We start from the raw sequence: 12,927 nt of genomic DNA on the forward strand, positions 1-12,927 counted from the left end.
GGGGGAAAAAAACACAAACAAATGCAAACTAACTGAGCAAAACCAGGTGCTTCCTGCCCCAAGTGGACTTGGGTGCTTCAGGAGCTGTTACATTAGGTGTTGGGAAGACCCCGGGAGAGAAATACTTACAGGAGGAGACAATCATTTCTTGGGGGTGCAGGGTGAATTCCAGTTTACTGACTATAAGAAACTAAACTAACTTGTTCTACTCCTGCAGACTTAATTTAGGGCTCTTATAGTGAATTCTTGAGATTCCTACTATGCTTAGGCCACATTCATCAGAAACACTCATATTTGTTACTGTATTTCACCAAAACTCAGCAGCATTAACTCTGACCTGAATGAATTAACTCTGACCTCTGACTGAAATGCAGCTTCTTGAAGAGACGCAGCGTGTATACGTTGCCTACGTGTGCTGGCCAAATGACATGTGAAAGTACACGGATACTTTTATTGCATGTTCCTATTACGTTACATTACCCTGTAATGACTAAAAAACCCACTTCAACACAAAACACGTTGGAAAGAGCGATTTTAAGAATCCACATGTGAAAAACACCATACCTGTGGAATCAGAGTTAAGATGAGTGTGGTGGGTATTGCAAGGTATTCTGTATCCAGTAAGGAATCAGGTTGTCAGAAAAAGCAGGTTCCCAAATCCCCTTTGCTGAATACCATTCTTGGTAGCAGTACCCACCAGCATCTACAACTTCTCTCTCCCTCAGTTTCGGGCAGTTGCTGTCAACAGAACAACGCTGGCCTCTGTGACTGCTTGATGCTTCGTATTGCGAAGTCCTATTCCATAAAAGCATTCATGCGTATGCTTCCCTTGTAAGTAAGTAGGCAGAGCCCTGACAGAGCAGTAAGGGATTACAGAGTACTGTAAGCCAGCAAGCTGCTGCTGGAAAAGGCAGTCCTTGCTGTTCCCTTCTGTTCGCACCGGCGCCCGTTGCACCTGGCAGCGAGTTCAGTGTGCCACACAGGTAGAAAGCTGGACAAGAAAGGTGAACTGTTCCTCAGCAGCACAGCTCCCTGAACCATCACGCTGACAGGTTTATGAGCTGCAGATGAGGAGGACGGGTGTAAGTAAGCAGCAAGGGGACGGTTCCTTTTCCCTGAGTTAGCTGTAGATCCTGTTAGTTACTGTTGGACTAAACCTACGTGCCTTAAGTTAGGCTTTGGCACCTTTCTCTGTTTAAATGGTAAGGGTGGTGGGAGAGGACCTCTCTGTTGTCTTTACCAAACAGATGGTAACACCACAAAATAATGGGTGATGTAATTACAAAAGTAATTGCAGGGACCACTACAATGTTCTGTTGCGTTAGGAGAGGTAAATTTCCACGGGTAACTCATCAAAATCAGTGTCTAGGATTATTTGTGATATCCCTTGTAAAGTTTCTATACACCTTTTAAAACAGCTACTTACCTTGTCCTCACAACATTTCATTTCAGCAATTATATTAACTTCTTTTAAAAACAAATTACCTGAGACCATCTGCAAAAAAGTTTGCATTTTTGTGAAATATATCAACTCTCATAGGTCAATTTATTGAGTTACAAATTTCATTGAGAATAAAAGATTTATGCATTTCTCTTAATTAACAGAACAAGTTTAGCTAAATATAAACTCTGCACTAAAGTTTTGCAGTGGCACAATACCAACACAGAATACAGAAGCATCTTTAAACTATACAAAATTTTAAAATTGAAAATAATCCTGTTTACATATTCTTTATACATTAACATATAAAAGGCCTCATTTAATGAGGCATCTAAAAGAATCAAAAACATCTCTACAGCTATCTCTGAAAATTTGTATCTGGAAACAATTCATTACACAGAAGCTTTACAAGACTATTTAAACAAACCAATACACACTTTTTACAAGATTAACATTCCAAAAGGTACTCATAGGCAGGTTGTCACTTTTTATTTTTGCAGTTTACCTCACTGGTTATCTTTAATTATAAAAATCTTCATATTTATATATGTTGGGTACTGTTGGATAACCAGTAATCTAATTTAAAAGTTGTGCAAAACAAACAAAAATTTGGAAAAACAATACGTTTAACCAGTCACTTATATAAAATACCAACTAAAGCACTACTTTTGCCCCGTGTGAAGGGAAAAAGCCATAACCAAGCTCTTTCTGCAACGTTACCAGTTATGTTTTTATATTCCTTCATTAGACCCCTTCTATAAGTTATGATAAATTAAAAGTTCCAACAAGACACTGACTGATCGATAGGCCTGCCCAACATCCTCAAGTTTACAGCTTCTGTTTGCTGTCCCTATCCGGCTGCTGCTTCTTTAGATCAAGAACCCTCAGCCTGCCTCAGCACTGCGCTACCTGAAGGCTGAAATGGCAACTCTCCCTACCCACACAGAAGCGTAGCTTTCCATAACAAAGACCTGCCGGGCGCTAGTAATGTGAGCCATTTCCGCTTCATCACTTCTAACATACCAGTAGAGCCAACAGCAAGAGGTGTGCAGAATTAATCTGAACTTTTAAAAACTAAGTTCCAATTATATGAAAGTGTGTCTTCAAGTTTATTATAATAAATGCAATTACTAAGAGATTACCAGTTAGCAAAACTACTGTATGTGAATAACAAGTGGAGAATCTAACGTAATGCTGGCCAGTAATGCTGGTTTTCTTAAGAAGCAGATAGAATATATTTGAAAGGGTCCTTTCTGAGAGGTTTTCTTTTCCCATATCTTCTGGCAGTTAGGATATTTGGTGAAGCCTATATAAAGGAAGAGGATTTTCCAGAACTACTTGCTGTACACTTGAAAGAAAATTTTCAGTCTCTGTTGGTGTTATTAGCTGCAAAAGCATGTAAATTTCCCATCTGGCTCAGACCACTCTGAATATGTGCAACATGGATCTCAACGTTATTCTGAAAACAACTACAGGAAGAAAAGAAGGAGGAAAAAAAAAGTGTTAAACCCCATATTTAAGAATTGTGTCTGAATATTTCTACAGTGTAAGTCAAGGTACATATGTAGCCAATACAAAAATTCTGATGAATCAGAGTAGTACAGACTAATGCAACTTGACAGAGACGTATGTGAAAATAGCATTTGCACCAACAGCTGCATAAAATCAACAGTTACTGGCTTGGGTACTTCAAAGAAGAATTTAACATGACCAGAGTTAATGAAATAAAAATATTATGAAGAGATGCTAAAACGCCCAAGATAAGTACAGTGAAATGGAAACAACATCACCTTCTTTGCAAGGTACATCAACCTTCAGTTGAATCCACTCCAACATGCAGTTTGCGGTGTTGATTATAGAGAAGTTTCACTAACATTTGGGGTTTATTTTTGTTTTTACTAACAAAAAATGCTATATAACAGCATTTCTCAATAATTATTTTGAAACCAAAATGCCATCCTACTGTCTTTACAAAACAAAAACAAACCAAAAGCCAAGAAATTCACATGTGCAGCCTCCCATTTTTATGTAGCAATACGAATATGGAGGGATAAGGAAATACTTAGCATTTAGGTATATTTTCTAAAGTTATGTAATTTAGCAGCATTGTAATTATAAAAAAATCCTGGTCACAAGTTGCTGGAGGCTGCAGTGTACTCCAGACAGGTATCACCACATTCTTGCTATTTTTATAAAGCTTCCTCAAGCACCTGCTTGTGACAACTGTTGAAAAATGGCCCATCTAGACTGGATGGGCCTTTGATCTGGCACATTATGGCTGTTCTTCTGCTTCTTGGTTTAAAATATTACTAATGGAAGCTGGTCAGAAGCTATAGTTGTCTCATATGCCAGCTTTTCATATTTACAGAAAAGAGGTTGAGTAACTATGCAAAAAACTATGCAAAAAACTATGAAATTGTACTGTTCTGTGATTTAAAGAACTTATATTTCCTAGTGGGATTTCAATGTCTGAAAATGTTCTAAAATAACTTATTAGTTGTCATAAATGACTGAAGAGTAAGAAAGTCTAGTTGTTGCTGCAGCAATTTAGCACTTTTTTTTTTTTTAAATCAGGTTACCTCGCCGATAGGTTCAAAAGAGAAAACTGCTAATTTCACACTCCCTTTAAGAACACCCCTTTTAAATGGGACCACTCCTATAAGTGAAAGTTACCGGAATAAACGCCCTAATTATAACCTTAATTATAATCAGCGTTCACCTCTAAAACACAGTAAGAATTGCTTGCTGGCACAAAATGTGTAATTAAGAATTAAATATTCAAAAAGTAATACCTGATATTTGAGGAGTCTATTGAATTCTTAATGTCATTTAATGAATCTGTTAGTGATTTAAATTCAAAGGAATTCAGATCACCTCCTTCTGCTAGACACTGTAGGACAAGAAAACAAAAAAAATGTTCTCACAGTTTGGCATAAAGAAACTGACAGAGCTTTAATAGTATGTATTTTATGGGAGAAACTATTTTTTGCAAACATTTTACCTTAATTTGCAGTAATATTGCTGTAAGTCTAGAGATAAGATCAGTTAAATTTTCACTCTCAACACAAAGCTGTCCTGTCGTTGAGGAATTTGCTTGCCTGACGATCTCCTGAGCCTCCTCTTCACACCTACGCCTCAGATCTGTTGGTTGGTCGGCAGGCTGGAGGCCTTGGTCAGGAGCAAGCTGCATAGATATAATAAAGAGAAATTAAGAATAAAGATCTGCTTTGGATTTGGTGTATGTGTGAAATGACAAACGATTTCAAAGAGAGTTCACAAGTATAGAGCACACAGTATTTTTTCTTCATTTGTGTACATGTTATGTCTATTTCAAAACCGGCCACTGAGATCAGCAAAAGCATGTGCATTCCGGTGAAAGAAACAGAGACAGACAGACAAAGGCAGAGACAGAGTCATTTCAAAGTGACCCCACCTATGCCTTATTCCCAGGAAATTCTTTTTTCTTTTTGTACTTATATTAAGCAAAAACAACAAGTACATACAGATTCCAGCAAAATCTTACCTCATAACAATACTGCTGAACTTTATGCAAAACTTTGTTTAAGTCTTTGTTTAGTTGTTCAAGATCTAGAACAATAGTTGCGTACCTCCTCTGAAACTCGATACCTATTGGCATAGAGTATGATTTCTGTGGAAAAGACAAAGCATATTAAAGTTAATGCAATACTGTACATTTATATCTCTTGAACTCATCAAAAGGAATTTTCACTTGCAAATAATACTGAGATACTTGAAATCCCAGGATTTAATAGAGAAACGTTAACATAAATATTTAAATGTAGTATTACTATTTAAAATTCCAGATGACAACTGTGTAATAGCTACCATGCTTTTAATTCTCTTCATAAAATGCTATGATAATCCGTGGTGGTAAATGCTACAGAAGACAACTGTGCTCTGATCTGCTTATTTCTTCAGTAGCTGGGGATGGCCTCTCTCTACTGTATGAACAGAAAACTATCCTGTCACAGTATAGGACAATATGGCCACAACCACCTCTGCTGCAGGATGGGAGGCACAGTTGTCTAGTAAGTTAGCGGTCACTTGAGGATGACTCAGTGCTACGTACCTTCTCTTACAGCTAACAGTTCTGCCAAAAAGGAAAGTTACTAGAGCTTATATTTGGTAACGTAAGTATTCTGGGTAAGCACAATTTTCCACAAAAAACAGATACTAGAATACAGTACGTTTTTCTTATACTGTTTTCAGAATGTATCTCGACACTGTTTGGGTGATATTTATGAAACTGAAACAAAACATGCAGTATATTATAAATATCCTCCACAAACGGCCTCTTGCAAGATAACCTGGATGTATTTCTACTGCTTCTCAGCCACAAGTCTGAGATACAGGCACCTCATACAATCAAACCTGTAGCTATAGATTTTACACACAAGATAAAGCAAATTGCAAAGTCAAGAGCCTTCATCAGGAGGATCCAGGTCAAAAGCTCAAAATCAAGGTTTCTATTATCAGTTCAGTTCAAAGTTCCCCATTAAACTTAATCACTGAAATGATCTCCAGGGATTTACAAGTCTGAAGACAAATTAATAGGGCTTTAAACTAACAGCATAACTTCAGAATTCACCAAAGAGCGAACTGGAAGCCAGTATCAATTTGACACACTTCCTGCAGCTCTGGAACATAAGAAGAAAATTGTAGCTTTCAGACCTTCTTCAGTGACCAGCCCCTCTAAAGCAGACTAATCCAGGTTAGCCATGAAAACCACAGACACTTATGAATTCCCCATCAGAGAGGAAAGGCCAAGGGCATTCTATACTGGTGACAATGAAAGAAATATTTCTCAGCACCAGCCCTGCTTCTGATCTGGGAGCAATCCAAGATCTGGAAACCCTGACAAACAGCTGAACTGGCAGACAAAAAGATATATGGCTTTCAGTAGATGGCAGCAGGTAACATCTCTTGAGGCTGAGCACCTACATGCTTCTATGCAAAGACAAGCATCACCTTTACCTTGTCTTTATCACAGCTCAAGTGAAAAAATGAACTAGCCACCCTTTTTATTCAGATTTGTTGATCCACAAGGCTATCAGAAAAAAGTGTTTACTGTTTTATGTACATGGTAACTTGTTTATAGCCTACAACCAAGACTAGATAGGGATGTCAAGATGCTTAACTATTAATAAGCTGTCATTTTAGAAAAATGAAATAGAAAATATGCAGTTGTATGTATTAATGGCTCCTTTGTAGGCATCCCCTTCCTCATGTAAATTCATTATTATTGTCAGACAATAATGGATTACATTCAGTACCAGTTCTGAGTTTGGTCAGTTCTGTTTATTTCTATATTAGATCAGTCATTTAAAACAGTCTCCACAAAAGGATTGCTTTAAACCAAACATTGTAACCAAAATTTTTACTCTTAACAATTACCAAATCACAATTGTATGAATTATTATCAAAGCCTGACAATTAAATTATACTTGAATCAACTCAAATGATTCTGTTTTATTCATGTGCAGGTATGTTATTGATGTTCAAGTGGACTGATGTCAATAAAGATTCTTGTTCATAGAAAATACATTTTAAAAGGAGAAACAACATATAACTCAGCAGCACAAACATAGATGGGATTGCCAAGGGACAAAGAGGATTAGAAGACAGGCTAAGAATATGGCCCAATAGAAAGGTATCATGTCCTCTATTTTTATCAGGACAGCCTTGTATAGTAATGGAGATTGCTTTATGATTGCTGGTTTACAAAGGCAACAGCGCAAGGGAAGAATTTCAAGAGTCTCTCAAAGTCCTTATCTAGGCTACAACTAAGCAAAAATATATAAAATTTAACATTTCTAGATCCCCTTCTTCCCTGTTGCTTCTTTGCTTTCTCAATTTTATTAGTTTCCTTGATATTCCACAACTCAGCTAATTTATGACTTAGTAGCTGAGTGACAGGTTAGTATCTGGATTCTTGGCAGAGGAAGGCTACTGTCATTCCTATGGATTTCCTTATCTATGCAAAAGTACTAATATCTCAGTAAAAACGAAAAGTTTTTTAGTTTGTTTTAAGAAGAGTTGGTAATTTTTCAGTATCAGTTACAGGTTGCAATGGTATGTTTTAATCTTACTTCTTTTTACATCTATTTTAATTATTAACATGCAAAATTAAGACAAAACATTTGATGCACAGGAAAAAATAATGTAGTAACTGAAATGATAAGGTTTTGAAAAGCAGCATCATAGCACAGAAGAAGAAAATTACAGAGATGTAAGGATGGGGCAGCAGGAGGCAGAATAACAGAACGCACGAGTGCACATGATCGCTGAAGGGACAAAGAGGGAAATCGTACCACAATAAATAAAATCTTTCACCATTCAAATATTCTACATAAAAGACCCCAGCGTTTTTGGTTTCAGCAAATAAAAAGGACTCCTCTTCCTCTCCACAAACCTTTAGCCTTCTGTCTGTACGTTGTAGAGACAACTGTCTGAATGGACACTAGCAGAAGGTTAAGACTGATAGCTTTCCACTTTAAAGTTGATTGATAGCCATGGGTGGTAGAAGAGGCATTCTTATCATTTTGATTTACTGACTGATGATTAGATAAAGCCTAGCAAGAAAAACAATTCTGCTGCTGCTAATTATGCTGTAGCTGCTCTGGTATTGTAATTGGAAATGACGGTCAAGGGCACTGAAGAGCTTTATGTACAAAATCTCTGAACTGAGTTATTGCTTTAGCGAGAAAGCTAAATAAATAAGTACCTACCATCCACAAAACAAAATTATGATGAATGCCTTACCAGATTAACTTGTACCCAAGATTCTCAAAGTACATAGTATTTCCTTACTTTACGCATCAACTGACATGGTATTCGATGTTAACATTAATCAGTTTCCAAAACATAATACTTTCAAAGAAGAATCATATTTGAAAGAACTGACTTATCTGACTTGACTTAAAAAAAACCCTTTCACATTATACAAAGCAATAAAATATAGATTTTATCTAGACTCTAGTTTTAATTGTATCTATTTGCATTAGCCATTAAAGCATATCCTGTTTTAGGAACTGAAAAGAGAACATTCTCACCAGCTTTTCTGCTTCTGTATTCATCTCTCTCAATTGTTTGATGTGTTCCTTCTTGATCATAAGGATTTTCGATAACCTGGTCTAAAACAAAAGGAACTATTTTTAGAATGAGTAGGCCCTTGAGCAGTTTTGAAATGCCACAGAAATTCAAGATAATAAAACGTGTTTCTTTCATCATTTTAAAATACATTTCTCAGTTGTTCATCAAGTTAAGATGCAGAAATAAGAACTAATTAAAATTAAACGATGGATTTTCCAGAGATTTTTAAAGCATTTTCAAGTACCCTAGATTGGAGAATGCTAAAAATCCATCAGCTGAAATTCCCTAAAAGAAGACTAACATAATTTATGGCCAGCTAGAGACTGAAGAATCAAGAACCTTTTTTTAATTTTTTCAGCCTGAAGAAAGGCCAAGGGTGTTATCATCATGTACTACAATTAACATCACTCACCTTACCATACCTTTTTTCACAGCCTGTTCTCAGCTGTGCTCTCGACCAAGGGCCAGCCCTTTGTGTACGCTCCTGCAGTAAAACCTGGTATAGAGATTGGATCTGTTTTGTACGGAACAACTCTGGGCTTTCCATTTCCCTCTTTCATAATGGGAGTACCCTGTTTCTGCTGCCCTTGGGACCTAGCAGGCTGAAGTGGAAATCACCAGGAGTGCTCTCAACACACACATCACTCCTAAAACTATTCATACTCTCTAGGGCCCTGAGAGAAATCCTAGCTCTGCTACAACCAGCAACAGTTTTATTACTGATGTAAACAGAGCCACATTTCAGGTTTTATAAATTGCAAAGGGGTTAACAGTATCCTAGTAGTGGAACATGGGCCTGTGAGAAATAGGAATTCCTAGTTCAACATACATACATCTGCTTATATATAATCTCCTTTGTTGATTTTCAAGTTTGGTCTTAATGCAGCCAGGTTTCTTGCCCTCACAAATCCAATGGAAAATTGTTCCAGGACCTCTTTTAGGTAATTATGAACCTTCTTGGAATTTCCATGTTAAATGCATCCTTGTTCACTTCATTGCAATTTGTTCTGCCAAAGCTGTTCTTCAGCTAAATATAGGCTATCCCTCCTTGTATTTATCCCTGTTTATTCACAGACAGTAAAGCATTTCTTCTCCACTGTTCCTTCACTAGACTAATCACAACCCAAGCCTTTCCAGTCTCCTCTCCCATAACAGGCTCTTGATCTCCTAAACTTTTGTGGCCCTTTCTGTATCTTTTTTCCATTCACTGTCGTCTTTCCTGAATGTGGGCAACAGAAAGCTTGTACCAGTATTCCAAATGACGGACCTATAAACCAGCATCAGTACTTCTCTCTTTCTACCACAGATGCCATCCGTTCACCAGATGCATCTGGGAGAGTAAGCTATGGTCAGACATACAGAGGCAATACTGCATAGGTGGTCACTCTTCCAATTCTAGCTGTTCATTCCTGTCCTTGTGCTGTCCCCCAACACCCGTGCTGAGCCAGCACTTGCATTTTTGCAGCTACATGAAGAACCCAATCAGGGAACTAATAATGACAAACAATAAATTCAGAAAAGGCAAGAAAAAAAAAGTTTTAAAATTACTACTTGTGAGCTAGATTATCTATTTGATCTAGTTTCTAACACAACGCACAAATGCTCACATTGGCAAAAAAACACCTGAGAGAGAAGAAAGCACTGTACACCATCTGCCAAAAAGTTACTTGCCAAGCTCTGCTGTTGTCATCATGGCAACTGCCTAACTTGTCTAAGTCCTCCTCCTTGATGAAGCTGGTGAGTCCCCAACTTAATGCAGAATGTGTTACTCATCCCCCAAACTTGCAAGGTATTTGGTGCTTAACTACTTCGATATCCAGACATATTTGAGGATGCAGGGCCCTAGTTCTCCAGTTCATGAGTTTGGATTTGATATTATATTCATACTATTCCCAGATATACTCCAGTGGTCAAGATAATGTGATTCTTTCTACAAGAAACTCTGACCTTTCACTGTATCTACAAAGTCTACCAACTTTCCCCCCTTGGTACCTTTTATTGCAGAGTCTTCCATTTTCATTTGCCAGTGTCATCAGGGAATGCTTTAACTCAGTTCAGCCCTATTTTCCTTGAGAAATTCTTGCCGAACAGCTCTATTTTCAGCATAACTCATCCTGTTTACTGTTACAGTTTATAGTTCTCATTAAACTGGAAATGAGGTTTTAGTACAATGTTTTTCCACATTACAAGAGATGAAGGAACAACCCAACCAGTATGTTTAGATTTCACTTTTAGTCAAGGGAGTATTTATACAAATACAAACATTTCAAAGTAAAGTGTGCAATAACTTACTATGGAATATTTTAAAAATTTTCATAAGCACAAAATTGTCAAAAATCCAGTATCCATTTTTAGATTTTTTCCTCATGTATTTAATTTAGAAAGATAGCACCTTTCTCCACAGCTATTGGGAAGACTCAATTCACTTTCCTGAACATGCTGCATTAACATACTCCCTCTTCTGGACACGAAGCAATCCTGCAAACAATCTGTCCTAGATAGTTTCCTTCCCAATCCAATGTTCCTCCCCAAAACAAAACAAGGGGGTGGCAGAGGGAGAGGAAAAATAGAAAACAAAAAAACCCCACCACCTGTAACTGAGCGCTTAGGAAAACATTCTCCAAATTTTAATACTGACCGGAATATAAGAATGTAATCTATCAATTTTGACCTGCAGTATAGCCTACAAAATATTCAAGGATACATTACATATTGCATGTAAGCATGAAAGACTTTTTTTATTACTTGCTTCTTGTTGGCTTTATTCTTAATATCTTAATGTTAATTTCCGATCCATTCTTCTCCTAATATGCATATATTTGTCCACAGTAAAAACCAGAAAGATTAGCAGTCTCTGATGCCAAAATGTAAACACATAGAAATTAATACAAAGATTTAGAAAAACTAAGACTCATCAATGTAGAATTATGATTAGAATAGTTGTTACAGGTCCTGGTGCTTGTTTACAACTGCAAGTTATATGTAAAGAGAACACCCCATATGTTTATTTGTCAGTGCCTGCACATTATTTTGGCTACACTTCCTTTTGTTCCAAATAATTTCAGAACCTGCAAAAGAGAGCTAAGGGGCTGGGTTGAAACTTTATTCAAGGTGTGCTGCATTTTTTCTGTTTTCTCCAGGATAAAGTTTTCCCATTAAACTGTTTACATGGTATCATAAATAATTGCCTGGCAATAGTTCTCCAGGAAGTTTTCTCTGAATCAAACATTTTCTGATCATTTACTTCCTGGATCACCATTAAATCAGAATGAGGGCTTCGACTTTTTTACTGTACCAGTGTATAAGAAAGGCTAGAACATCTTTAACAGTCACTTTTAACATAAAAATACCTCTGGACTGGTGAAAGCAGTGCAATATCAATAACCAGTATTCACCAGCCTTATATTTCACAACACCAAAATCCAGTACCATCCTTAAACTTCTAATTAAAAAGTTGATGCTTAAAATGCTTGAGATGCTAGGCTTAAATATAATGCACGGTCCTTTGATAATTTTTTTTAAGCCTCATGATTTTTTTATCAAAAACCTGGATAAAGTATTAAGATGCTCACATAAACAAATGCCAAAAATTTGTGGCTTGATTTTGTTCAAAATCTTTTGACAATCTTCAAGCAAAAATACATATTAATGCAGTAGCTTTGCAAAATGCCACCATTTGTAATACAAGCAAGAGATTTATAATTCTAGAGCTTCAGATTTCCCTATAACAAGTAATAGTATACCACCAAACATGACTGGGAATCACACATTTTCAGATATGGAATACAGAAACAGCATCATAAGCAGATGAACTTGATGCACTAAGTAGTTGTAAAGCTCAATAAACCTTAGTTACCCAGTTTCATTGATTGCACTCAGTGACTCAAGGACAGCTACAGATCCAGTTTAGCAGCATAAACAGTTTCTTTTGTGTATTTCCATTTTAAACATAACTGATCTTACATCAACTACATCTATTTTAAATTTTCTTAGCTAAGCTAGATGCCAAGCCACCTTCTTCAAAATTAGCTTCATACAATAAGTTTCCCCAAAAAACCTGAATAGATAATTCTGTCAAAATAAAATTAATTATGTTGAATGGCCAAAATATTAGTGTCTCGTGAGCTACAGACACAACTTGATTATTTTGACCATTTACATATACTTTAAAATTTGAGAAACATTTAGCAATATTATTTCTCAGTTCTTAATATTTTAAAACACAGATCATTCCAATCTCCTATTCAAAACAGCTTTCATTTTTAAAGAATCCAATCAGATATCTTAAGCTAAGCCAACACAAGCAATTACATTCTTCCATCATCCTGAAGAGTAACTTGCTTTGATGAGTTTTGATATTCAGTGAATCTCAG

The 12,927-nt window shown here is 36.6% G+C and overlaps 1 protein-coding gene across 13 annotated transcripts in view; it reads right to left on the reverse strand.

Annotated features, from left to right (window-relative positions):
* Positions 1–1,527: 1,527 nt before the first annotated feature.
* LIN9 (lin-9 DREAM MuvB core complex component) overlaps positions 1,528–12,927 on the reverse strand; it is a 40,786-nt gene continuing 29,386 nt past the window's right edge. For 9 of the 13 annotated variants that reach the window (XM_064446372.1, XM_064446369.1, XM_064446379.1 and 6 more), the window contains 6 exons: positions 8,967–9,050; positions 8,515–8,595; positions 4,965–5,090; positions 4,443–4,625; positions 4,234–4,331; positions 1,528–2,910 (listed from right to left, as the gene is read on the reverse strand). In XM_064446372.1, coding sequence (XP_064302442.1) covers positions 2,805–2,910; positions 4,234–4,331; positions 4,443–4,625; positions 4,965–5,090; positions 8,515–8,595; positions 8,967–9,050 — 678 coding nt within the window. In that variant the 3' untranslated portion in view covers positions 1,528–2,804. The remainder of the gene's footprint in view (positions 2,911–4,233; positions 4,332–4,442; positions 4,626–4,964; positions 5,091–8,514; positions 8,596–8,966; positions 9,051–12,927) is intronic. The other 4 variants (XM_064446377.1, XM_064446375.1, XM_064446373.1 and 1 more) reach the window with 1 other exon arrangement.

Source organism: Phalacrocorax carbo, chromosome 3, assembly GCF_963921805.1.
Source record: "Phalacrocorax carbo chromosome 3, bPhaCar2.1, whole genome shotgun sequence".
In the NCBI taxonomy this organism is placed as follows: domain Eukaryota; kingdom Metazoa; phylum Chordata; class Aves; order Suliformes; family Phalacrocoracidae; genus Phalacrocorax; species Phalacrocorax carbo.